General features: G+C 52.4%; 1 protein-coding gene across 2 annotated transcripts in view; it reads left to right on the forward strand.

Annotated features, from left to right (window-relative positions):
• The window catches only part of SDK1 (sidekick cell adhesion molecule 1), a 715,166-nt gene that overhangs the window by 511,507 nt on the left and 176,184 nt on the right, over nt 1–27,475 (forward strand). For both annotated transcript variants that reach the window (XM_065923726.1, XM_065923727.1), the window contains exons 6-8: nt 16,739–16,850; nt 17,476–17,666; nt 24,345–24,428. In XM_065923726.1, the coding sequence (XP_065779798.1) occupies nt 16,739–16,850; nt 17,476–17,666; nt 24,345–24,428 (387 nt within the window). The remainder of the gene's footprint in view (nt 1–16,738; nt 16,851–17,475; nt 17,667–24,344; nt 24,429–27,475) is intronic.

A 27,475-nucleotide genomic window follows, 5' to 3' on the forward strand; every position in this document is an offset into this window, starting at 1 on the left:
TTCAAGAATCTAACTTCATTTAATGTATTCAGACGGTGGAAATTGTGGTTGTGACTGAGATTCTTACCTGAGTTAATAGATGATTGTTCCTCATCGCAGAACTACAGGAGTGACCCTTATAAATGAACACATGCTTTGTTTTTCCTTGATTGCTGACAGCCACCACTGTGAGTCCTGAGTAGAAGAGTATTTAGTGACAACAGCCAGCCTAGTGTTGCAGCAGGAGAAAAAGTAGGAAATTGATGAATTATCTTTCTATTTGCACCTTCAGAAATAGGTTAATTGTTTCAGTGACTGGCTCTGTCTTGATTAGGGAGCATTAATAGCAATTAATGATATAACTTCAAGAAAGGTATAGGAAAATTAATAGAATTCTCAGCCAACATAAATTATAGTCATTATCTACTGTATCCAGAGCCATTACGGCTGCAAGGCGAGTTGATTAAAGAGCAAGTGGATTTTTTGGTCTGAAATCTCTAGATAACTGAACAAATCTTTTCTTTATTTTTCCAGTATAAAATTCCCTGTAGTGAGGTAATACTATTATTTAGTTCAAAATGCCTCAATTCTATGACTTAATTAAAAACTGTTCACAAGTTAATTTTATTAATATATGCACATTTTATCTACATGTGCAAATATTACTTGATTATGATGATGAGACTTTTTTAGTAAAAAAAAGAAACTGCTCAAGAATGGCAAAGAACAGTTTGGATCCAAAAGCACAAAACTGCACATGATTTATGCAGCTTGAGCTCTGCCCAGCTATAGGAGCGGAGCACGTTTCCTTTGGAAAAACCAATAACACGGAGGAGGACAGCAGCGGCGGTGGTGAACATGCAGTCACGGACGTTGACACACCCTGGTCTGTCCCTGGGACGGGGTCCATGAAATCACCTTGCATCTTCATATTTGTAGCAACCTCGGGGCTTCCCTGGGGGCTCAGCTGGTAGAGAATCCACCTGCAGTGCAGGAGACGCTGGTTCAATACCTGGGTCAGGCAGATGCCCTAGAGAAGGAAATGGCTACACACCCCAGGATTCTTGGCCTTTCCTGGTGGCTCAGATGGTAAAGTGTCTGCCTGCAGTGCAGGAGACCCTGGTTCGATCCCTGTGTCAGGAAGATCCCCTGGAGAAGAGAATGGCAGTCCACTCCAGTGTTCTTGCCTGGAGAATCCCATGGACAGAGGAGCCTGGCGGGCTTCAGTCCATATGTTTGCAAACAATCAGACACGACTGAGCGACGAACACTTTCACTTTTAGGCAGGAGGAGTTGTCTCACTTATAAATGAGGAAGCTAGGACTTGGAGCTGGTCGGGAACTTGTCCACGGTCACCCAGCTGAGCGGGACGCTGAGAGCTGGAGGCCGGTTGGGTGAGTCCCCGGTGTGTCCTCTCAATCGCTTGGCCACACTGCCGCGTAGGGGTTGACTTCTTTGAAGAAGATAAAATTTGCCTCACCGGATCCAACTCTGTCCCGCCTGATGCTCTTTGTCAGTGTCCTCAGGAGACGCATCATACTCAGCTGTCCTTCCCAGCGTCAGCGCCAGACGTACAGGAGTCTCCTCAAGAGAGTCTAAGCTGCCTTAGAGTTTTATTATGGGCTGGGAACCGCTGCGGGTATCTTCACTCTTGGTCAAACTATGATCTGGGCAGAGTCAACCTATATTTGTCCTCTTATCTGTCCTGAAAGTCAAGACTTGCCGCCCAAGTCTTGTTTTTGAAGGTTAACCTCAGGATTCCGTTGGCATTTTTAGACAAAGCGACAGAACTGATCTTCTAAACACCTCTGAACAAACTGTTTATTGCAGTGTTTCCTTTTGTAATGTATTCTGTGAGGGTCCTGTGAACTTGGGAGAAGGGGTCAGAGTAATTAGGGAAAGCTTCAGAGGTAGAGGAGTTTAATCTGGCCCCTGAAGGATGTCTGCAGAACTAGATGGCCTCTGAGGTCAGTGGTGGGTCGCTGGGGAGGGGTGGCGGGTTGGATAGGAGCCAGGCGCAGAGCTAAAGCAGCGGGGCATGTGGGCCAGGCGTGAGGAAACCAGAATGACCGGAGCTGGGGAGGGCCACTGAGGAAGTGGAGATGGATACTCTGGGTGGGGAACCAAGTGAACCCATCAGTGTAGACAGAAGGGCCCTGCAGTGAAGACCTCCTGAAGGCCTCCGGGGCGCAAACAGCAGTTTGTTTCCCACTCAGGTTGCTTGTGCAGCGGAGGTGCGGTGAGGGAGAAGCGTGCTCACTGCACGGCGCATCCCTGCTCCGCCACGTGGGCCTCGTCCCCGGGCTCACTGCAGGGCACGGGGGTCACAGGCCGACACTTGAATGGAGCTGCTTGGGAATGACAAAGATCCCTTCCACTCTCATTTCCTGGCCCAAACCAGCCACACGGCTAACTGTACTTGACACCCAGCTTCTTGGGAACAGGGAAGGACCCTGCTCTTGTGTCAAGAAGGAGAAGAGAGCCTAACATATTGGTGAGCCTCCATAGTGACTCCCACCCCAGGCAGAGGGCAGAGACTGGAAGGGCTGGGTCCTGTGGCAGCTGTCAGGGTCTGAGGGTGACGCTCTGGGTTCTGGGAACATTGGCCTGAGTTCAGCGTTTGAAACGGCCAGTCTGGCTGAAGGATCTCCCAGCCTTCTCTCAGCGGGCTTTTACTTCTGCTACTTGTGCATGGCCGCACCTTGGGCCTCTTCATTGCAGTTAGGTTGGGGTGGGAGTTCAGAGCACAGATTCTAGTGATAAAGCCCTGGGTGTGTATCCTAGCTCTGTCCTGTGAGACAGGGGTGCTACCTTGTGAGTCTGTTTACTTATCTCTCAAAACTGGAACAAAAAAATAATACACATGATAATGGGCACATGGAGAATCGCACAGTGTCTGGCCCATGCTAAGTGGTCAGCAAATGTGCTGGAATTATAATCTGAAGGTCTCTGCCTTTGGGGTCCTTAATTCCATCCACGGGCTTCCTCCCCTCCCACTTTTCCTGCCTTTGCCTGTTTACTTCTTCCACACCGAGCTTGTCTCCGCTGCCCAATTTGTTAGCCTGCTTCTAGCAACCCCTCCTTCCTCCACACCACAATGTCCAAATTTCAGTCATTTCCTGTGACGTCAGGCCCCTCTTGACCTTCCAGCATACTCAGCTTGCCGAGCTCAGCCTGCCTCCCACCTGCTGCTCCTCTGCAGGACTGAGGCTCCACCAGACTGGTGTCCCCAGAGTCTCCAGACGTGTCAGTGCTGGACTCAGCCTGGATTTCCTCCTGCCTCTTTCCCCGGGTAACTGCCCCTCAGCTTGCCTCCTTCCACCCCCTCCTTCATGTTCATGAAGACAGAGGGTTTTTGTGTGCTTTCTTTTATGTAATTGATAACCATCTGAATATAATCCTGACTGGAGAGTAAGATCACCTAGCACAGAGCTCCTCCAATTGAATGAGCACACATGTCACTCAGGAAATTGAACATTCAGGTCCTCATTTGGTGGGTCTGGAGTGTGGCCTGATACTCTGCCCCCCCCAACCAGCTCCCAGGAGAGTTCTGCCCTGCTGGTCCCAGCTCCACTCAGGGGTGGTGAGTTGGTTGATACGTATTGAGGACTCACCATGTGCTGAGAAGCATGATCTTTCCCCCTCTAAGGAGTGGGAGCCCTACTTCTAGAGCAGGACAGGCTTCCCCTGAGAGCTGAGCGGTGGGGATCTCAGCTCCATCCTCCCAGACCCGCTGGGTTAGAATCTGCCTTTGAGCAGGCTCCCAGATGACTTGTGTGCATATGAAGATTTGAGAAGCAGCTTAGAAGATATAAATGAAAAGGTCTTAAGAATGCTTGTAAAACTGCATGTTGTTTTTCAGTGTTTTGCAAACTGAAAGAATTGATGTCAAATTAAGCTAATTAGTGAGGGGGTTGAAGTTAATTAACAAGGAAAGACACTCTGAGGAAAATAAATTTTGTGCCAGGCTTAGAAGAAGAAAAATATATTTATGAATGTATTTAACTTGTATTTTTAACATCATTTAGAGGGTCTTATCTATGGCTATTTCTAGTTGTAAAAGAAAAAAATGATTCCTGCATCTATCCTACTGAATTATTTTTAATTTTTGTTCCATCATTTTTTATGTAAATAGACGCAAATATGCACGTATAGTCTTATTTCTCCCCTTTCTTCTACCCCGAAAGGAACATGTCATATTTGCTTTTCAGTATCTGCTTTTTTCAATTATCAGTTCATCTTAGAGATCTTTCTATGTCAGTCTATAAAGAGCATCTTTCTATGTCTATAAAGAGCTTCCTCATCGTTTTTTTGCTGCTGGGTAGCATCAAACAGTGTGGATGTACTTCCTTAGCATTTTGTTTTTCAAAATGATATTTAAAAGCCCCTTTCATGACAATAACCAGTAAGTAGGAGGTCATAGCCCCGGAGAATAATTGCTAAACCTATGTTAAATTTCTACAGTGTTTCTGACTCCTGTCAGGGAAACAACATATGTTTTGAAACAGTCCTTAATTTTAAAAATAAAAAAATAAAGGGAGCTTCTGTCATCTGAGAGAGGCATCTCTCACTTTGGGGGGAAGTAATTTTGGGGGGACCCTTGCTTCATACTCTTGCACGTGGGGCAGATTTTACACTCCTTAAGCTCCCCCCTACCTCCCATCCCGAGTTCTGCCCATATCCACGTGCCGACTGATCCCAGGCAGCTTAAAAGAGAGCTTCATCCTAGCTCCAGTCCCTTCTGTCTCCCACTCTGGGGGCTTGTGGGGCATTTCACTGCTTATAAGCAAGTCATTCCATGGATTGAACAGAGACGAAGTCAGATTTTTAAACAAATAGATGGCATCCTCTTATTGGAAGCTGTGGGAGAGTTTGGTAGAAGTGCCTGTCATTTAATGATTTGCCATAATTACTTTTAGATTTCCTATAAATTCTCTATAAACCTGTTATCCATGCTGTCACACAGAAAGCGGAGCACCCGCACTGCTTTGAAACTACAGCAGGAACACTCGCAGGTCTCATTTGTTTGAACTGATAGTTTGCACTGTCCAGATTTGCTGAGTCATCATCGACCTTCTGCATCTTAAATAGGCCCACACTGACCAAAGTCTTGCTTAATATATTTGAACAATCACATAAATGGGTTTAGACTTTATTTTTTATTCATCCGCCTTCCAGTTTATGTGAACAGACTTCTTATGTTTCTACCAGCAGTGCACTCCCCTCATAAGGCTCGTGATAATCTATTTGCAAGTATATATCTTCAGCGGGATCTTGGCTGTGTTCTGTACGCTTAATTCTTTATATGCACAGCTTCTGCTTTATGTACTCTCCCTCTTTCTGTCATCAACCTTAGATTTATTGTCGATGCTGATTTTAAGACCAAAATATAAATGAGATTGTGTTGACATAAAAAAGAAAAGAAAAATAAAGAATCCTCGCTTCCTAGCAGATTGAGTGGAGAACCAGTCGGTTTAAATAGATAACCTTGGGTCATATCGGAAAATGTCTTGTTCTAGCTGAGTTCTCCATTCTTGCACCGTGGGACTGACTTATATTCATTTAAGGGAAGCTAGGGCAGACAGGGAAAGAAATATTTTCTTCTCTTAAGATTTCCTGATTTGTTTGTACCTCTGTTGTGACACCCAAGGGTAATTCTTATACAGCAAGTCTAACAAAAAAGAAACGAGATGGGAAAACCGAGGGAGCACTCCTCCGCAGTCGTGAGTCCTCATCCTTCACCATCAAAGCCTCCGCGTGCCCCGGCTCGTTCTGCGGCCGTGCTTGCTGTGGTCCTCGCCAAGGACGATGACCCACCTCATCCCCAGAGATAGACAGGGGAGAGGCACACACAGGAGCAGGAGAGAGAGAGGAAGACCGAGCGAAAGCCCAGGCCTCACCGCCGCCTCGCCTGTGCGCTCAGACCACGCGTGACGCTGCCCTCCAGGCTCCTCGCAGGGCCAGGGCTCCCCGGCAGCGTGCTGTGGATGTTCGGTCGCTCAGTCGTGGCGGGCTCTTTGCGACTGCGTGGACTGCTGCACCCCCCGGAGTCTGCTCAGGTTCCTGTCCCCGGAGTAGGTGATGCCATCCAACCAGCTCCTCCTCACTCAGGATGATGAATCTCCAAAGGGGCTGAGCCCAGAACCTGCCCTGGTGCAGGGCAAGCCGTCAGCCACACCATGTAGGTGAGGGCACAGCCCCGCCTGGCCCACCTGGAGATGAGCTGGGTTAAAGCCCTCCCTCCGTCCTCCAGGGAGAACTGCTCCTGGATCCTCATGTCAGAAAACCGAACACGGTTCTGTTCCCAGAATCAGCTTGAAATGAATATGGTTGATGGGCACGGTTATTCATTAAATCATTTACTTACTATTTATTGTTTTGGAACTTTTAGTGCTCACAGTTGCTCTATGCTGGTTAGTCTACAAGACTTTCTGCCTCCAAGTTTGCTCTCTTCTGAGATGAAATAAATAAGAAGTTGATTACCTAAAGACACAGCAGAGGAAGTGTTCTTCGGTATGTTTGTGTGAACGTTAGCGTTTAAGGTAGGAGTGCATAAGAAAACACCGCGTGATTGATAAAGTGTTCCTTCAATTCTGGGCAGAACCACCGCGGCATCTCAGTTTTATGAAACACTAAATATGTAAATGAGAGGTTTTATTGGTTTTTGGATTTCTAATTTGAGACGCTCTGGTTTTATTTAGGACATCAGTCTCGTACGGGAAAATGAAAAGAGGGTCATCTGTTGATCTGTGGGGTGCCCCTTCCGGGAAGGAGCTGAGACCTTGAGAAACCTGTTTCTCAAAATATTGGCCCCTCAATTCTTCATGTTTTCACGTGGCTGGGGGGAGGCGTAAAATATAAAGCTCTCAGTGTTATGTCGTTCCAATCAAGCAAATTCTTCAAGAAGTAACAGCCCAGGGAGTGTTCGCCAGCAGCACAGCTTCCCGAGCAGGCGTCTTTATAGCTAGCCCATGAATTTACCTTGAGCCTCAATTGCAATAATTTCTAGTCTGAGAGTTGAACAATGGTATCTGTAGTAAGGGAAAATAACTTCAATTTAGTCTGGTTCTCTAAAGATCTTCATTATATTTTAGTTGGGGGGGGGGCGGGCACGATTGTGATTTTTCCAGATAACATTCTGTGAGCACACCATGACCCCTTTCTCTCCTATTTATCCCCTTTTTTCTTGCACGTGCTTACAGCATTTGTTAAGATAATCTGTTTTCTCCAGAGACTCAGGATTGCATTTCTTTGTTCTGGGTTTTATCTGTCACAGACACTTTTCTAGTTACAGATTCTGTCTGTGAATCATGCTCTGTAGAGAACAGCTGATATTTTAGCAGGACCTGAGCCTGGCCGAGAGTCATAAGCACATCTAAGGAGCAGAGCTGTGCTTCTGTCCGAGAACTTACACGCAGAACGCTGGTCTTGGGATGAGATGTGATTGTCTTAGGAAAAGATATTGATGTTGGTTTAGAAACTGTGAAGTTAGATTCAGTTTAAGCCCCTGTTAGGCACTTCCTGTTTGCCAGAGACCCTGAGGAGGACAGAGGTACCTGCGGATCACACACCGTCAGGCGTTTACGGGACGGGGCAGCTGTGTGCTGGTACAGATGCCCTCCTCTGAAGGACACACGCATTGCTCTCACTTCTCCCCAGAAGCGGAGTGTGTGAGCTCCCACCACACTCCGGGTGGTGTGAGTGTGCTGGTGGGAGTGTGTGAGGGAAGATGTGGGTGCAAGTGTTTGCTGAGAGGTGCCCCCCGGAAGTGTGGACACAGGAGACAGAGAAGGGAGAGACAGCCGTGTGGGTGCCTCAGGGAGTCCACCACCCCGGGGGGGCGGGGGGGAACCTGGAAAGCCTTCCTGGAGGAGGTGACGTGCTCCCTGGCCTCAGCACATGGGTGGGGGTTCAGGAGGCAGATGTGCGGGGGGTGGGGCAGGAACGGGGAGGGTTGTTGGGGGGCGTGGCGCTCAGGTTGGGGGTGACGGTGGTGCTGGGACGATTCCGAGAGCGCCCGGCACGTGGCCGGTGAGCCAGGGAAGCTGAGCCCTGCTCTCTGTCAGTCAGCAGTGCCTGCTGGACCCCGCTGGGCACCAGGTGCTCAGAGCGTGGCTGGGGCGGCGCCTGTGCTCCCGGCCGTGCTCCCGTGGGGAGAGACAGACAGGCTGGCGCAGCTCGTGGGGGGTGGCCTGGCGTGGGAGCCTGGGGATGCGTGTGGCAGGGAGGGCCGGCCCGTCCCTGTCATAGCCCCCAGCTGCCTGAGGCAGGCCCTGTCAGTGATGCTCCTGGCCCCTGGACAACGGGCCCGTGGCCATTACAGAAACCTCCTGTGAGTCTGACTGCTTCTCTGGGGGTCCTTCCATGCGGGGTGCTCTTCCTGCAGGTCTCCCAGCCTCTAAGTAGTTTGTGTCTCCTGTGAACCCCGAGAAAATCTCTTTCCTTGGAGCCCCTGCAGCTCTGGGGGTGAGGGTGGTGGGAGAGGCCAAGGCTTCAGAAGGCCCCCCAAGGGGTCCTGCAGCTCCCCACCATCCTTGCTAATAGCCTAATAAGGGGATCAACTGCCCCCAGCGGCTCCACGCACAGGTTGGCATGTTTGGCAAAATTATTCAAGGACATTTCTCATAGAGGCTAAAATGATCTATTACTGCTCCTAGGTACACTCTCAATAATTTCAGAACACCATTTGGAAAATGAACCTAATCTCGTGAAAAATAGCCTCTACCCCTCTAGCCCACCAAACTGCACATGGGTTTTCTCTTGGTTCTGCATCTTTGGGGCTTTGCTGGTGGCTCAGTGGTGAAGAACCCACCTGCCAGTGCAGCAGACCTGGGTTCGACCCCTGAGTTGGGAAGATCTGCTGGAAAAGGAAATAGCAAACCTCTCCAGTATTCTTGCCCGGGGAATCTCAGGGACAGTGGAGCCTGACGGGCTATGGTCCATGGGGTCGCCCATGGACCCCCTGGGCGACTAGAACAACACCAGTGCTGCTTCTGCTGTTAGGCAGTGAGTGCGCGCCAGGCCACTTCAGTCTGCCCTGCTCTTTCATGGCTCTGTGGGCTGTGGCCCACCATGCTTCCCTGTCCATGGGGTTCTCCAGCAAGTCCTGGAGTGGGTGGCCATGCCCTCCTCCAGGGGATCTTCCTGACCCGGGGATCGAATCCATGTCTCTTATGTCTTCTACGTTGGCAGCCAGGCTCTTTACCACTGGCACCGCTTGGGAAGCCCATTAAGCAGTAGGTTTTGCATTTATATACGTAAATGAGAAGCAGGTTGTCTATCAGTTGTTGTCCCTGGATGTGTGGATTGCTCCGGTGTCCAACCACGCAGATCCTAAATCCACACTCCAGTTCTCTGCTTTACCACTTGGCGCTTATCCCGAAATAAATAAATAAATGAATAAGCCTACTGCAGAGTTGCCTTTCACACCTTCATTTTTCTCTGCCCAGTAAAAAGCCGATGAAAATACATTCTTCGTAACGTTCCATTCATTTCCAAATGTGCAAGTTCTCAAATATGTTATAAATGAGAAGAAAAGAAAGGGCTGGGTTGTTTGTCAAGCTGTCATATTATTTTATTTATCGTCCCTTGTCAATAGGAAAGTCCAGAAGTGTATTGAGATAAAAATGGAAGTACATGTAAAGATAACAGTGTAAATGGGACATACCGCTGTGTTTCCTCCCATTTTTCTTTCCTCCCTACCGTTGGACAGTAAACAAGAAGAACTGAGCCAGCTGGTATAGATTCGTCCAGAGGGAGCAGGGAGAGCTTCTGTAGTGGGGTTTGTCCCCATTACACGCCCCCAGCCCCACACGCCCCCTCTCCTTCCTCCACCTCACTGCCCAGCGCCTTCGAGGTTGTGACTGGGCTCTGGCTAATGATCGAGAGAGTCCATGGTGTTTGAAAGGATAGGAAAACTTTCTTAGTGCCACACACAAGAGGTTATCAACCCAGAAGCTTTCACAGCCACCTCACCTGGTCAGGGGCTGGGTGAGGAGAAACTAAAAAGTGAGTCTGGGGAAAGTAAAAGATGGGAGGAACTTTCAATTTAGTGACCATGATTTTTCCAATCAGGACAAAATTCGTGCTGTTTATTTCAGTTTTCAGAATGAAGTGCATCTTAAAATTGCCCAGGTTCTGCCTTGAGAAACTCACCTCTTAGAATACCAGGAAACGATCTGGTTTGCCTGCTGCACATACACCATTTATTGCAGTACACGTTAACAAAAAAAAAGAATAATAATAATTTCTATGGATTCTTGGAGATTATATATATTATATATATACACATATATGCGACTTCCCAGGTGACGCCAGTGGTAAAGAGTCTGCCTGCCAGTGCAGGCAATGCAAGAGACATGGGTTTGATCCCTGGGTCGGGACCATCCCCTGGAGAAGGAAGTGGCAACCCACTCCAGTTTTCTTTCCTGGAGAATCTCATGGACAGAGGAACCTGGCAGGCTACAGTCCATGGTGTTGCAAAGAGTCAGACATGACTGAGCATCTGCGTATACATACATGTACACATATGTATGCACACACATACTTATATCTCCTAGTCTCTTAAAAGACACGTGCCCTGGAGGGTTCAGCTCTGCAGGATTCAAGCTCTCAAGACGCCAGCTCCCTGTGGTGCACACATTGAGCTGCTTCAGCGTGCGGGAAGGCACTTAACCCCTTTGCTGGGCCATTTTAATAATGCAGACAAAGATGACAGGCTCCATGCGGTTGCAAAAGCAATTGGTGAGCAGAAAAGCCACTCGATTTTCTTTAAGTGAAATGTCTCGGAGCTGTTTTCACCCATCTCCCAAAAGGGCACCAATGTACCTAGTTGTGCAAGGAAGAAGGTCAAGAATTCATAAGAGACTGACCAATTAAGTGGTGTTTTTATTGCCAGAAAACAGTTGAGAATGGTGGGAGGCAGCCGGGGTGCAGAAGCTGAGCTATACAACTGAACAAAAGAGGGGCTCCCGCACTGCGTGTCTGGTGTGCTCTGTGGACAGTGAGAGGCTTCTTGATGGAGGTCAGGATTTTTGCTCATATATATATATATATATATATACAGCCCCGCGTTCCTTAGCAGTCGTTCTGCCAGGCAGACACCAAGATGCATCTTCAGAAACTGAACAGAAACAGCCTTGGCTGTCTGTGGGAGAACTCCGGTCCATTTGGAAGAAACAACAGCCTCTGTCTCCTCAGCATCATCACGTCTTTCTCGCCCTTCCTCCACTGCCCCGGCCGCCTGTCGCCCCGGCCCCCGTGCGCTGCTCTGCCTGCCCTTCTAGACGGAGGCACCGGGCTCCGTCCCAGGCTCAGGCCTGTCCTCCGCTCTTGACGCCGTGCTCTCACCGCGGGGGGGTGGACAGGCCTCCCCACAGGTCAGGACGCTGCCGGGTGTGAGAGCCCGCTGCCCCGGCTCAAGGGGGCCGCTTCCTGCTCAGCCCCGAGGGCCCGTTAAAGCCGTCTGCCACTGTCTGCCATCTGCTCAGCACAACCGAGACATGTTACCCGTATCCGAGGTTGCAAAGAGTTTTTTCTAAAAAGCCAAGGAACTTAGATCTCAGCACTGAGAGCTTTTATACCTCCGGTGTGCTCTCAGCCTCATTTCCTCTGTGGTTCATGCAAGTCTTAGACTAGTCGATTTGAAGCAAGGAGATTCCAAGGTTTCAAAAGGTCCTGTAGCCCCACTTATCTGCTGCTTCTGGAGGGAATCCTCGTTTTACCTGAGAACCCTGTAGGTACAGACCCACCAGGAACTGGGGGAGGAGATTCTTTTTAGTCCCGGGGTCTGTGGCAGCGTCATCGCCCGCCTGTCGCAGAACGAGGTCGCCTCTGGTTGAGTGCATGGGCTCGTGTGGTGTGTGCGTCTCGGGCATCTGTGTGTCCCGGGTAGATGTGAGTCAGCCTCTCCTGGTGGAGCCCTTGAGCTCGTTGTTTTCCGGGCATCCAAGGAGGGACCCAACTCTGCAAAGGGAACGGCTGCAGCCCCGCTGGGTTGAACCTCGAAGATTCCCTGAAGCGAGTGGTTGGGCACACTCGGTGGAAAGCAGGACGCAAGAGACAGCGGTTCCAAAAGAAAAAGCCAATTGAGGGATTTGCTTTCTCGGTTCTTCTGGAAAATTCCCCCTTTTCCAAGGTGTAGGCGCTTTCTTAAGAGGAAGAAGGCTATACTTCGAAACGAGCTGTGCAGATCTTGGAGAGGATGGGTTTGGGGGAGGTGGGTGCTCTGGGCTCGCAGGGTGGCATGGCATGTCCCCCTGGGCTGTGAGCAGGGTGTCTACCAGGAGAGGCGGTGAAACCCTGGGTCCATTCTTATATGCAAAACAGATTTATTTGCACATCCAACGTGAGGTTTAGGATCCTAGATGGAAAGAAAAGAAACAGTTTTCAGTCAAATGGAGAAGATCCAGGTCTTGTTGGGGCTTATGGGGTTTTATGTCCCCGACTGGGGATCAAACCCTGTCCTTGGCAGTGAGGGCAGAGTCCTAACCACGGGACTGCAAGGGAAGTAAGATTGTTCAGTAGCTGGTTTTAGTGCTGCTGAATGAGGACTTGCTGTGTTGCCTCTAGACGCGTTCATCAGTAGTAGATACTGCGGTACCCCTCCCTCTGTCTTGGTTGAAGCCTCAGATGTGGAAGCACATGTACAGAGGGACCGTTTATCTGGAGGGACCACGTATCTGGTGGGACCGTGTGTACGGAGGGACCGTGTATCTGGAGGGACCACGTATCTGGTGGGACCATGTGTACGGAGGGCCGACCATAGCTTACATGGGCATTCTCACCTGCCAGCGCCCAGCGCCTATAACCCCAGCATTGCTCAAGGGTCAACTGTTCACCCTGAAGTGGATTGCTGGGTTGTACGGTAGTCCCATTTTCAGTTTATTTGTTTTTTGGTTTTTTATTGAGGAATGGGCAGCTGATTTGAGAGGGGTTGTGTGGGTAAGACAAGTGAATGTCTCCCTTGGAAGCTGAGAGGCAGGGACCAAGCGCGGAGGAGCAGCCAGAGGCTGCTGACGAGCCTGGAGACTAACAGGCCTCCCGCTTCCAAAGCGGCCGACTGCCCGCACTGCCTTCTCCCAGGTCCTGCGCTCTCAGACCCGGAAGGGCCCTCTGCCGCCTCGGTCCTACCGTCGTGCCCGCATCCAGTCCACCGCACCGCGTGTGGCTCTGTCTGGGAGCATCCCGTGTCCCGTCACACCTCCACCTCCTTCTGCAAACGTGGCCGGCCCCCACAGGCTCGTGGGCTCGCCGGTTCAGCTCCCCACATCCTCCTGTGCCCCCCGCAGTCCCTAGAGTTCGAGGCTTTCCGTCTGGATGCCTGCCGGCTGGCTCCTCCCTTTCGGCTCTCGGTCAGCGCCTCCCGCCTCCCCGCAGGCCCCCCTGGCCCGTGTGGCTCGCATCCACCCCCACTCAGCCGTTCCCCGAGGCCACAGTCTTAAATGCTGGGCATCGGGTCGTCTGCCCTTCATCTGCTGTATATGCAGTAATTCCACAGCTTAGTAGTTTAGGTAGACTTTGAACTTTTTTTTCCCCTCCTATCTGAGAGATTCAATCTTCTTTAAATGTACTTTTTAATTAAATGCAACCTGGACAGCTCTCTCCCTCAGTTTCTCTGATGACTGATGGTTTCCTGGGGTGGAAGCCGGCTCAGGTGGGGCCCCAGGTCCCCCTGCCAGGAGCCTTTCTTCCCGGGACTACAAAGCATTTGCCTTTCTGCCTTTGAAGCTGCCCCATGCCCACTGCTGCTGACCTCAGCAGAAACCCTCTCGAGCCTGTGGCTCCACCTCCAAGCCACCTCTACCAGCCTGGGAGACGTTCAGTGAAGACGCTACAGTAAAGTCTCAGTTAAGGAAATGCTCAGGGGAAGGAGCGTTCTAGTTAATTTAATTTTTGGTTAACTGAGTACAACCAAAGTTTTTATTGGGAGGATGCGTCGTCATGTAAAAGAAAGATTATGAACTTAGGATGAAGGCATTCGTGTTTAAAACCCATTCTCTGCCATCTGAAGTCATGTGACTTTGGGGCTCAATTTTCTCATCCGTAAAAGGGGGATGCTAATGGCCATCGTAATAGGTTGTTGTTAGATTAAATGGGGCAACATTTGTGAATGTGAACATGTAGCAGAGTTGGGCGGCCGTGTGGGAACTTGGTGAAGCACGCTTTCCTTCCCACTTCCCATTTTGTTTTCATTTTTCTAGGAAATAATTCTTACTACACTGGCATATGGTTTTTTAAACATGTTTTTTAATGCAGAACACTGGAGGAAAAGGTAATTTTCCTGGCAGTGGTAATAGTGACTCATTATTGTAGAATATTTATGAAAAATTAACCAATCATTGAGTATCTGTGGAGTACTTATTGTATCTCAGATACTGTGGAAATAGCAGAAATGAAGAGGTCATTTTATTCTTTTAAAAATGCCCAGAGAGTCTTCTTTGCATTTTTCTGCTAAGAATTGAATGTGGTGGGAAAAAATTGGTTGAAATGTCAGCTTGGCAGGTTAAAAATGCACATCTCTGATTTCCTCTCACTTAAAAAAGCAGTAAACCCCCTGAAATCAGACTTGGGTCCACAGGACTGGAGATGTTAGTGAAGAAAGAGGAAAAGAGTGTCTGGTGGAGGAATAATAACCTTGGGGCGGGGGAAGGGGACTCGGCTTGGGGACACCCAGGACAGACGTGGCCGCTGTGGGGCTGCTGGTGACACAGCTGGAAACGGGGGCCGGTTCATGGTTTGTGTCTGGAACAGTCTGCTCCCTACCTCCCACCCTGTGCAGAGTGCTCAGCTGGTAAAGCAGACAGACAGGTGAGGAGCCCTCCCCCTCAGAGGGAATGGCTCCGGAGGAAGGGGCTGTGCGCACTGGGGTTCGAGGTCCCCCGGGAGCAGCGCTGAGCTCCCTGCCCGATTGAAGCCAGGTTGCCCGTTGACAAGTCGCAGAGCTCACGTTTGGGAGGTGCGGCGGGCTGTTCCATTTTCAGTCTCTCTCTGCTGCTCTGTTTAATCCACTTGCTCACACAGGTTTGAGGATGGGCTGAGGCGTCCCAGCCCCAAGTGCAGCCGCTCACGCATCTTGTCCTGCCGACCCGACACCTGAGGGGCCTTGCGATCTTGTCGTTGAGGCAGTGAGAGCCACACAAACAGAAGTCCCCGTGCCGTAGGGATCCCCGTTACCAACAGTTTCCACCTTCCCCTGCTGGGGGTCCCGGCCGTGTCCCATTCGCCCGTCCCCAGGGGCTGTGGGCTGGGGGTGGGCGCTGGCCCCCGCCTCCCGGGTCGGTGGGCAGTCCGGGGCCTGCCTCCGGGGACCGTCCTCCCGGGCTGGCGGGACAAGTGCTGGCACCCGGCCAGCGGCGATTAACGCCAAATTAGCACCTTGCTTGGCGACCTCCCGGCGCCCTGCCGCTCTCCTTCACTCACACGGCCGTGTGCAAATATTAGCTCCTCGGGTCGTTTCTCCTCATCAGCGCCTTTCACAGATGACAGGCAGGCTGTCCGTGTGACCGCGTCCCCGAGCCCTCATCCTTTGTCACGGACGTGTCTGTACACGGAGATCTGGTCACCAGACCCACGGGCCCCGCGCTGCTGCGTGTGGGGAGGGGCAGGCTGCCCGGGGCTTCCCAGGAGACCTGAGGGTCCACAAAGCAGCCTCCCGTTAGTGTAGTCGATATATAGGTTTAAAAATGGATTTGTTGGTTCTGCCTGCAGCAAGCTTTTTTTTTTTTTCTTAATTCACATGAACCTTTCATTCCAACATCTCGTACCGGTGAGTCAGTGAGAGCGGGACCCAGCACTGTGGGACTGTGACTAGAGGGCGGCCCTCTTTCCTCGTCTCCTCTCTCCATGGCCCTGACAGCACCGCCCGCGATGGGACCGACCAGGGTGCCCCTCAGCCGCTCGCGTGGGTGGCGCGTCTCTGCAGCGTCAGGTCCTCCAGAAAGCACTTTGCATTTGCCGTGATGTCCATTTATTTTTTATGTCCAGTCTCCTCCATCTCCACCCTTTGTTGAAATTCCTGTTCTCGAAATGTTTGATCAGTCTTGGTTTTCCCTGGATAAACAGTAGTAATGCGCACCGTGCGTAGTTTAATTTTGATATTACATGTATTTGAGAGAAGAGTTGCAAAACCATCTCGTGTTTTTTTTTCTCCCTTGTCACCAGAGGGATGAGCTGAATTATTTATAGCTTGATACTCACACAGCAGAGATGGAGTCAGGGTATTTGCGCTTCAGATGGAAAGGATTGAGCTGAGCGCTTGGTTCATGGGATGTGTTTGCTCTGAGGTCACATTCGGGCCCACGTAAGAGAGTGGCCACTTCCCAACCACACACGTGCCCACAAGAGGGCCTGACCCACGAAATCGTTGTGCAATTGGATGGGTTTGAAAGCAGTGGCTAGACCAGGTATCTCAATCAGAAAAGTCTTTAATTGATGAATAAGGTCAGTGGTGGAACATGCAGCCATGTGAAGGCCATCATGAGCAGAGGGGCATCGAGGCCTCTCGGTTCCCAGGGCTTCTGCGCAGGATGTGGGCTCACGGGCTGTGGGTTCCAACCCCGACTCCTATGGTCAAAAAGAGGCCCGACCGGGACCCCAGAGGGGGCTCCTTGGGGCTGGGTCGGGTCCGGAGATGCTGGCTGTCCTGTCGGAGTGGCTCGACAAGACTCCTGTCCGTGTTCCACCCTCACATCACATTCCCGTCCTCGCCCCATCTGTGCTCCAGAAGCCCCATTCATGGCTTCCACTTTCTCTGCCGCAGGAGACGCTGGCACGCCTGAAGCCATGGCCCCCGTCATTGTGGTCCCCCCGAGCAACAGGAGTGTGGTGGCCGGGTCCAGCGAGACCACCTTGGAGTGCATCGCCAACGCCAGGTACGCGGCTGGCCCCCCACCTGCCGGGAGTGGCCGGCTCCCCCAGCAACGGCGGACCTGGTCCCACAGCCGGGCTGTGGGCACAGTACATTATGGGCAGATCGCATGCACCTGTCCCAGGCCTTGTTCTGCAGTGTTTATATTGGATGTGACATTTATACTTGAAGTCGGTGCCGTAACTGTGGGTTAGGCAGAGAGTATCCTCTGAGATTCTGACCAAGGAGCAGAGGGGAGCTGAGGCCTCTGGGTGCAAAGGAAAGTGTTAACCTCTTCTCCTCTGTCGTCCTAGGCGTTCTCTGCCCAGTTAGTGGCCGCCCCACACTCGAGTCCCTGGGATCAGGCCTCCCATGTAGCGTGTCCCCTAGCAGCATTTATTTTAAACATTCTTTTCCGGAGCCAATGGAACCATTAGCACTTATGGTCCATTGCTGCTGCAATTAGCTATCCTTGCTCAGCAGCCCTTGAGCAGAATGTGTCATCCGCGGGTGCCGTAGGGGAGCAGAGCTGTGTCTGGATTGATTTTTACGTGTCCATTGTTCAACCCACCGTGGTTCCTTGTAAAATGATTATTATTGCCACCTACGCAATCCACAGTTACCGTCACTAACGCCCCTCGTTTCCACAGGCCCGTTGAGGAGCTGAGTGTGACCTGGAAGAGAAATGGGATGAGGGTCACCAGTGGGCTCCACAGCTTCGGGAGGCGCCTCACCATCAGCAACCCGACCTCCTCGGACACCGGAGTGTACGTCTGTGAGGCGGCCCTGCCCGGCAGCACTTTCGAGCCCGCCAGAGCCAAAGCCTTCGTTTCTATCGTAGGTAAGGCTCAGAGGGGAAGTGGCTCCACCCCTCAGTCTGGGGAGAGTGAAGTTAATGCCTGCATTCTGCTCACCTGGAGGCGAAGTCTGCCTCCCAGATTCAGCCTGTTCTTTCCCAAGAACATCAACGCAATCAATCCAAAGAGTTGATGTTCTGAATACTTCCAAGAAATGTTCTTCTGAAAACTTCCAATCGTAAAGCTTGGGAAATAGAGTGTCAAAATCTTTGACATATTTATCACCTTTGGCTACTGGTCTTTCTGCCACGAGGCTTTTCTATAACTCTTGCTTGTCTGTTCTGATCAGTGTTCAGAGATTAATCTATTACCATTATTTTTTTTTTTACTTTTTGACCCAGAAGAAAGTCAGAAAGTCTTGAATGTTCCCTTTTGTTAAACTGAAAAATAAGATCAGAGAGGTGTCCTAGGAGCAGAAGCCACGATCAGGCGCGTTCCAGCCTCTCTAAACCCTGGGAAACGCCGGTGTTTAGGAGGTGTGTGTGATACGCCGACTGAGGGGATCCTCTGTCTGTTTTCAGGTTATTAAGATTGCACTGTGTCACGAGGCAGGGCCCGTAGTTCTCGCGTCCCTTAAGCCCCTGTTAGGACCTGCAGTGGCTGCGATCACTGTCATAGTGGCCTGTCCAGGAGTGGTGGCCGCTGCCGATGAGCGGTGACCGCGGGGTCGGCCCAGGAGGCAGGGCCCCTGCTTCTCTCTGAGGATAAGGCAAGTGAGGACGGGAAGGGAAGGCTCTCAGGAGCAGAAAGCCTCTGAGAGCAGTCACTCCTCACGTATTAATCACAGAACATGCAGTCTGCCACTTTGCAAACTAAGAGAGAACAGAAGCCTGTGCCTTCACAAGAAATTAGGAAACATGTGAAGAAATGCTGCATAAAAGGCAGTTCGTGTCACGTGCCTTTCAATCATGAGGAAGTGGCTCTATGGCTCGAGAATGACTGTCAAATGCAGGTGATGGGAGCCTGTCACCGCTCTGAAAGACACTCGTGGACTTTAGAGGCATCGGCGAGGCAGGTCTGAGTCACAGACCATTGCAGATTCTGCACCAGGGGGCCGGGCTGGCTCCCTGCTGCCTTTCTCATCCACACTTTACAGTGGTCCAGACCGCACCCCGTTGCCTGGGGGAACCTTTCTCTTGGGGGTGACCTACAGCCGTGTGAGCGCAGCTCGTCACAGGTAGAGCCCAGATTAAAGTCTGTGAGTCTCCAGCAGACGGGGCTGTATGGTGTTAAAACGTTTTTTGTCGTTATTGTTCTCATTCAGTCGTATGTGACCCCGTGACTACACACCAGGCTTCCCTGTCCTTCACTGTCTCCTGGAGTTTGCTCAAACTCATGTCCATTGAGTCGGTGATGCCATCCAACCATCTCATCCTCTATCGTCCCCTTCTGCTCCCGCCTTCAATATTTCCTAGCATCAGAGTCTTTTCTGATGAGTCGGCCCTTCGCGTCAGATGGCCAAAGTATTTAAACAAGAGAAGAAATGTATCTCCCTGTGAACTAGAACATTTGTTTCCATCGTAATTCCCTTTTAAAAATATTTAAATCGGTCTCAGGAACTTGGTTCTGCATTTCCCTCTGGATTCCAGAGCAGACTGTTGCTGTATTGCCACCACTCTGTATTCCGGCTTTTAAAGGTACACAGACACACTTGCATCTTTATGACGTTGATTTAAATCCCCTTTATTCATAAGAATTTGCTGTGACAGGTGGGATTTTGTGGTTGAGTCCTGGGAAGGCCCTAAAGAGCCTCTGTTAGTTCAGAGTGATTCGGGAGATGGCAGCCCCGAGCCCCGAGACGGTGGAGGGAGGGATCCTCGAGGAACACGGGGCCCGGCCCCGCGGGGCCGTCACGGGGGAACCGTGCAGGCAGCCGTCGCCATGAAGATGCAGACGAAAGAGAGCAGACCCAGGCTGACTCCCTGTTGCTGTTTCATGCTGGTGAGACTGGACAGGCGAGCTGTGGCTGCGTACCCCACCCGTCAGCTCCCCCGCTGGGTTGCTCCATTTCTGAGGCTTAAACAGGAACATGGGGTCTGCCTACAGCAGTGTCACGGGCGTGACTCTCCCGGGAAAGGTGGCCTCCTGGGCTTGGCGATCCGTGTTCTCCTCCACCTGCCCTGCCGCAGGGTCCTTCTTCTTTTCTGGCCACAGGGCCTGGGTGCCCGCTGTCTGGGGACAGAGTGTCCAGTGGGCCTGGGTGCCCGCTGTCTGGGGACTGGGTGCCCACTGTCTGGGGCCTGGGTGCCCGCTATCTTGGAGCAAGGTGTCCAGCATGTGGGGTCAGGGTGCCCACTGTCTGGGGCCTGGGTGCCCGCTGTCTGAGGCCTGGGTGCCTGCTGTCTGGGGCCTGGGTGCCCGCTGTCTGGGGCAGGGTGTCCCGTGTGTGGGTCAGCGCTCCCACTGTCTGGGGCAGGGCGTTCAGTGCGTGGGACCTGGCGCCTGCCGTGTGGCAGGTTGGAAGTGCTGGAGTTGACCCCAGGAGCATCTTTGCCCAGCACCGTGTGGGCTGGTGGGGGGACGGGGGAACTTGGGGACCAGGAAGATGCATGTCCACCCCTAAAGGAGTGTTAGGCTCCTGACGCCTGTGGTCATCTCCTCTCTCTCTCCTCAAGTAGGGGGTTTCTAAGTGTCGTCTCTGAAATTATATCAGGTCCAAAAAACGCAGAGATGACACATTCTTCCTTGAAGCAGCGTCTAGCATGGCAGGAAGACCACCAGAGATGTGGGTCATCGGCCCCCAGGGCACGTGGCTGAGGTGGGGCGGGGGCGGGCCCAGCCTGTGGAGGTCAGCGAGGCTCCGCAGGAGAAGGAGCAGGTGGTCCGGCCCTGCAGATCGAGTCTGAATTTCCCAGCGAAGCGACTTGAGAACCACATTCACTGTGGAGGAACCAGGACGAGTGGGCGGCCTCTGTGTCGCTCAGGTAAGGACGGACGGCAAACTCAACAGCTTAAACTAACACAGACGTGTCGCCTCCGGGTTCCCGGCCTCCGAAGGCCACGCCCAAGGCCGCGCTGGACTGGGCTGTTGTCCGGAAGCTCTGAGAGGGTCCACCTCCCGGCTCGCCCAGGGGCTGGCAGACTCAGTTCACGAGGCTGTGGGACTGGACCTTGTTTCCTTCCGAGCTGTTGGAGGGTCATTCTTGGGTTCTCGGGCAGCCAGCATCCCTGGCCACAGCCATCTCCGGCTTCAGAGTCAGCAGCAGGCCAGATCTTCGTGCCGCAGACCTCTTACCTCCCCTCCTGCCGTCCCTTCCCACTTCTAGCCGGAGAAGGTTCTCTGCTGTCAAGGGTTCCTATGATGAGGATGGGTCCACCCGGCGGATCTAAAGTCTCCCCATTTTTAGATCGATGACCTCAATGATGTCGGCAGAGTCCCCCTGCCATGCGGGTTAGCATGTTCTCGAGCACCGCTGACTGGGGGTGGACGCCTTTGGGGGGCGTCCTTCCCACCCCAGTGGACAGAGGCACCAGCGTGTGGACGATGATGGGGAGTCAAGGGCCCACCCTAGGCTCTGCCGCTTCCTGAGACGGTGGCTCTGGGGGTGGGGGGGCGGCCGGGGGGCGCCTTGGGGCCGTGCAGTGAGCCCTGCTCAGGACGGGCCCTGCAGCTCAGGCGGAGGGGTGCAGGGTGGGGAGAAGCCGAAGCCCAGCATCAGGGGCGGGAGAGCCCAGGGTGTCCCCGCCTCCAGCTCTGAGGAGCTTCTGCTTCCGCCTGTGGCCCCTGGCAGAGGTCAAGGACCCTCTGCACGGCTGGCCTCTCCTTAACTCACCGTGTCCACAGGACGCGAACGTTTTTTCTGATGCCTTCATACTGCTTCAAAAGAGATGAAAATTTAGTTTCAATCCCCAGTTTTACTGGCTGCGGTTGTGATCTGCTTTTAGAAGTCGAGCATGTGCCTTCATTGGCAGGACACCCTTTCTGTGACAGAGTTGTTGCCGAGGAGCTCGGACACGCTGTTGCCCTGCGAAGTTCGCATGGGTCGCCTTGTTCACCGCAGACTCTCCCCGCCGGGCACCTCAGGCTGTCTCGGTTGATGAGCCAGGTACTCTCCCCGTCTGCTGTCCTTGTAGCCGACTGATGTAGCTAAGGGTGGAGAGGAGAGTCTTCTGAGTGCTGTGGGGCTGCTGGAGGAGGGGGCAGAGAGGTAGCGGGCGGCAGCGGGGGACGGTGGAGTGACCATCGGAAGCCGTGAGGGTCCGAGGCCTTCGGCAGCCCCGCTGCTGCTCTTCAAGCTCAGCCACCTGGAAGGCTTTCTGGAAAAGGCAGGAGAATCAATAAATGAGTGGGCAGACCTGGCCTCCCTGGATTCCGGCCCCTGAACCCTGCCTGGGGTTTGGCAGCAGGGGAGACAGTGCTCAGCCGGCTCTGGCAGGCTGCCCTCCCAGACGCTCCCAGGAGGCTGTGGGGTCACAGAGCACGCAGACCCGAGCGCCAGGGAGCTGGGCAGGCGGGGATGACAGCGCTCGGAGAAGCGCAGCCCTGGCCAGGCACCTGTGGTCCCAGAGCCAGGCCTCTGGTCAGCCTGGGCCAGCCTTGGGTCACTGTGTGAGGACGGCCCCTCATCTCTGAGCCCAGGTGGGCTGCTCCCCGGCGTCTGGGAAGCCCTGGACACTGCAGAGCCGGGAGAGCAGCCCCAGGACATCGGTCGGGATGCCAGCCAGCGTCTGCAGTCGGCGCCTCGGGCTGTCTGATCCCGTGGGTGCTGAGCATCTTACGCGTGGGGTCTCACCGTCACAGTGTGACTCCTCTCGGGAGACCCTCAAAGGATGCTGAAAGAGAAAAGCCCGTTCCACACGGCCAGTACCGTGTGGTTCCACGTGTGTAACGTTCTTCAAATGACAGCAGTAAAGAGACAGAGCGCGGTTGAGGGTTACCAGAGACCCCGGGTGGGACATTGGGGTGGGCATGCTTACAGAAGGGCAGCGTGGAGGGTGGACCCATCCTGCATCTTGACTGCGGTACGGATGCAGACCCACATGAGTTGTAACAGTGCATGGGACCAAATACATACATGTGTGCGTGCACGCTGGAACGCACGGGAGAACAGACAAGACTGGAGGGGTGGGTGTGAATACACGAGGCTGCCCCTTTCACTGTGTGCGTCGGGGCTGGACTGCAGTTTGTGGAAAATCAAGTAAAGGACATGGGGCTCTCTCACTTATCACGGCTGCGTGGGGCTCTCCAGGGGTCTCAGTAAAGTGTTTAAGTCGGAAAAGGGAAGCTGTAGTCAATCATAGCAGATGTGATGTTTTCACTTAGTTCTTTTCCTTTCCCCTCACCTCCCTGTAGCCAGACAACAAGGGGTAGGTATTGACTTCCGCATCCATGATGACCCTGGGGCCTGGGCGGGGTGCAGCCGCTCGGCCGTCAGGCAGCCCTCTGTGTCTGCTGCTAGGCGGTTAGTGCCGCTGGCGTCATTACTGATGCAGGAGACGAGGTGGAGTGTGCACGTGTGCGTGTGCATATGTGTGCGTAGGTGAAGACCAGCCTGTTGACGGGGAATCTGCAGTTTTCTTCGAGGCCTGGTCTACACAACACGCAACCAGGTGGAGACTCTGCCCCCATCCAGTGAGTCCGCAGCCATGGCCTCAGTCAGACGGGCTCCCTCCAGCAGGTCGTTTCTGGCTGAGCGACGCAGTAATTGCAGGGCTGACACCTGACCGCTTCCAGGGAGGAACCTTCAGCCTTGCTTCCTTCATCATGTCTCCGAGACACTTAAGTTTTCATTTCTGTTTCCTCCTTTAGGTCCCACCCTGTTTAAAGATATAGTCAGTTCAGAAGGCAGGCCAAGCTATAGTATCCACAGTCACACAATTAGAGTTGGAAACAAACCTGGCTGGAAGACAGTCCCCAGAGGTTATCACAAGGGAAATGAATGACCAGCCTTGGTTATCATGATAATGAAGACACTACTACCTTAATACGTGACAAACTTGGCCATGACAATGTTGAATTCCTGCTAAACAAACCAAGAAAAATACTGTAATTTACTCTCCAAGGAAATTTATCGTTAATACAACCCCTACTTTTCCGCCGTTCGTCCGACAGCAGGCGGGCGGGCCGGGTGTCTGGATAGATGCAAGTGGTTGTGTTTCCTTTGCTGCTGAAGGTGGATGAGCTGTCCATTTCCTTTCTTCTCTTAACTATGAGAAGAGTTTGCCTTCCACTGAAGTATTAAATCTATATTTTGGAGAAGGACTGCTAAGACTTTGGAAAATATGTTAATAGGCTTCCCTGTTCCCTGATACAGGCCAGGTACCTACCTGTGATGCCTTATTTGACGGGTTTCATGAGTTGTTGTGTTGTTTAGACACTGAAGCAAGCTAGCCTATAAAATACTGTGCTGTAAATATAAACCTTTATGAACCTCATGGGATAGTCCTTCTAAAATGTGAATTAAGATATTCCGTGATTCAGACCCATAAACTGGAAAGTAGCCATTGCCCTGAGTAGTAATTTGCTTTCTGAAACCTTGGACTATAAATTGCCTTTGGCCCCTGCTCACTGAATCCGGAGTTTGTGTGCACGGTGGTAGGTAGCTAATGAAGTTTTCAAAAGCAGTTCTATAAAAGGAGTTCAGACTCTTTCAGGCTGTAAGGGTCTTCTGAAATACCTCTCTTTGGCTTAGGGGCTGTTTCGGTTTTTTTCTTGTTTAAAGAGCCACCATATTTTACTGCGGAACCCGAGAGTCGGATATTAGCGGAAGTGGAAGAAAACGTGGACATCATGTGTGAAGCCATGGGTGAGTAAGGGAAGCCGTGAGGGCCATGCCAATGTTGAATTCCTTGGGGGGAGCCCAAGGAATTGGGGGAGCCGTGGGCGGGTGCAGGTGAGCCGTAGGGGGTGGGAGAGCCATGGGGGCCTTTCGGGGAGCCGTGAGTGGGGAAGCCGCGGGCGGGCGCCCAGAGGCTGTGGGGGAAGCCTCCACACAGTGGAGGAACAAAAGCGGCGTCTCCAGGGCAGAGCCGTCATCTGGGTGGCGACAGGTGGACTGGGACGGTGAGAGAGCAGACGCTTTGCCTGGAGCAGAACTCGGCTGCTGGGCGTGCAGCTTGCGGAAGGCCTTCGATCCTGCTGAGCTTTCGTGTCCTCGCCTGCAAAGCAGGGATAAGAATATTTACCCAAAGGAACAGCCAGGAAGCCTTAACGGCATCCGTCCCAACAGACAGAGACCAAGTCTTGTCCCCTTGACTCCCTTCAGAGGCTCCGACTCCCCCAGAGTGAGCCTCTCAAGACCTGGGGCGGGAAGTTCGTTCTCATCCCTGGGGTGAAGGGGGCTGCTGACCATGTCCACTCCGAGAGGAGAGAAGTCATTCTAACTTCTTGAATAGGAAATCTTCCCATTTTTCTGGCCTTTCAGCTTTTGACTGACTTTTCTTCTGTCACGGGGGTGATCTGACCTCTTGTCTCTGTGCCTTGACCCCTCCTCGCTGACCATGAATCTGTTTCACATCCGGCACCCATGTGGTCACACTAAGCCTCCAGCGGGGACAGGTTTTCTGCAGCAATTTCACAATAAAAACCGCGCAAGTGCCTTGGAGATCCTCAGAGAATGAGAAGGACCTTTTATGTTAAGACCTGTGCGTCTTAAGGGTTTCAGCTCTTCTTCTAAGAACGTGGAGGCTATTTTTCCCAACAGTTCTGAGAATCTTCAGGAAAGCACCCCCTTAGGCGCAGAGGCAGGAAGATGGAGGAGACCCTGTTGTAAAGTCACCGCCTGGGGTCTGGCGAGGGCGCTGCTCACGGATCCCTGGACAGACAGCTGCCTCCCGCCGTGCGGTGGAGACCAGATCCAAACCCACGTCCACCAGTTCTCCGTAGCCAGTGCTTAGGCTGGAACCGGAACAGATAGAACCGACCTGCAGGAAGGGAGCGGGGCTGCCCCTCAGGGTGCTGTGGAGGGTCAGGGTAGACACGGGCGTCCAGTGTCCGCCCCTCCATCCACTGAGCCTCCTGCTGCAGAGGCGGCTCCAGCCCAGGGGAGCCGGTTCCTCGGGGGCCCTGGCCCCGGCCCCGGCCGCTTCCACGGCACCACATCCAGCCCCGCTCTGCGCCCTTCTCTGTGACCGGCTCGACCCACACGGATGGCGCCAGGAGGGGAGAGGAGAGCCCTGTGAACTTCCCAGGGAAATCTTTCCTTACTGTGGCCCCATTGTTCTCACTTCTGTCTAAACACCAGTTTTTTAAGGCCAACAACTCTGTGAAAGTGAAACTATAAAATATTTAGAGTGCTTATAGTTTAGAAACAAGAGTCTGCCATACCGCGGGGATAAGATTTCTGTTTATGACATTAAATTGCCCCCAAATAGAACTATTCCTAGTTCCCTGTATACTAACAATTATTTTTCCATAAATGACAATGTTAGGCTCTCCCTTTGACAAGAAGACGCTTTTCTTGCATGATTTCTACAGAGTAAACTGCTTGTTAAGTACAGGCTTATAAATACATACTGAACAGGTCTTTCAACATTGCGTTGCCATCATATAATTTACTGCTTTCTTTTAATTTTGACAATGAAACCATAGCAGCATGCGAAGTGGTTATTCTTTATGAAAGCTACATCATGTAATTGCTATTATGAGACTTTACATGAAGTGGTTATGCTTTTACCTTCAATGAATTTTTTTAAATTTCCTGATTTAATGAAAAGTGACAGGAAACATAATGAAGGCAAAGAACAGAATCTGAGAATACATTATCTTGAAACATTCCACGACATTAACTTTATTTATTAAAGAAGACATCTTACACCTACACAGTATCATAAGTCAACGGATCCAAGTGTGCCTTTCAGCATGAATCGTGTTGAGATGTTTTATTTAAATTCATTTTATATTTAGGGAAGCTGAGGCACAAAAGGATCCAAGATCTAGAAATAAGTCAGGTGCTTCTGCATTTTTCCGACAACCAGCATACTGTGCCCACTGAAGCCCAGGACCCTGCCTCAAATGCTTTTGTCCGTTCTGCAGACGGCCTCTTTGGTCCACCCGCTTGGGTGGCCTGACCCTTCTTGGCTTCAGGAGGAAGGAGCAGGGAAGCAGTCTTCCCTTTGCTGGTTCTCCAAGGATCTAAGGGAACTGAGAGCAGGGCCTGGTGTGTCCCAGGCAGCAAAGCCCCTGGGGCAGTGCATCGTCATCTGGCAGCCTGACCACCTGCACTCACCACACCCATATGGGGACGAGCAACAGAGGTCCTCGTGCTCTTGAGCCAAGGACAGCCCCCTCATTTACAGCCCAGGTTCTGCCCCGTGGCCTTGTCCACCGCGTACACCCGCCTGGCGAGCCCCAACCTCAAGCCTCCTTGCGGGTGGCGAGGCCGCGTGCAGCTGCAGTCTCACTGCTCGGGGGTCTCGGCCGCCCCTGTGACGTCACCCGGATGAGGAGGGGGCAACTGGGAGAGGCATCTGGGCCTTGAGCCTCCGTCTGACGCTGGCCCACCCCGCCCTTGGGCGCAGGCACGGGAGCATCCCCCCGCCCCAACCCCGTCTCGGGGCCACGGGGATGTCTCCCGGATCCACAGCCTGGACCAGATGCGCCTCGTGCACTTGCTCCTTGAGCTCATCCACCAGGCCCCCAGCGCATGGATCAGTGACTGATCCTTGTGACTGATCAGTGCACGGATCAGGAGCATGGATCAGTGGCCCCGACTCCTGGGATGGGGTGCTGTCGTCCCGGGCTGTGCGGTGAGCACGCACCCTGGGCCGGGCGCCGGGAGGAGCTTATGTGCTGACGCGATTGGTCTTCACAGTCACCTTCAAGGGGGATGCCACCTCCTTCCTGAGCCCCAGG

This window comes from Muntiacus reevesi, chromosome 2 (assembly GCF_963930625.1).
Source record: "Muntiacus reevesi chromosome 2, mMunRee1.1, whole genome shotgun sequence".
In the NCBI taxonomy this organism is placed as follows: Eukaryota; Metazoa; Chordata; class Mammalia; order Artiodactyla; family Cervidae; genus Muntiacus; species Muntiacus reevesi.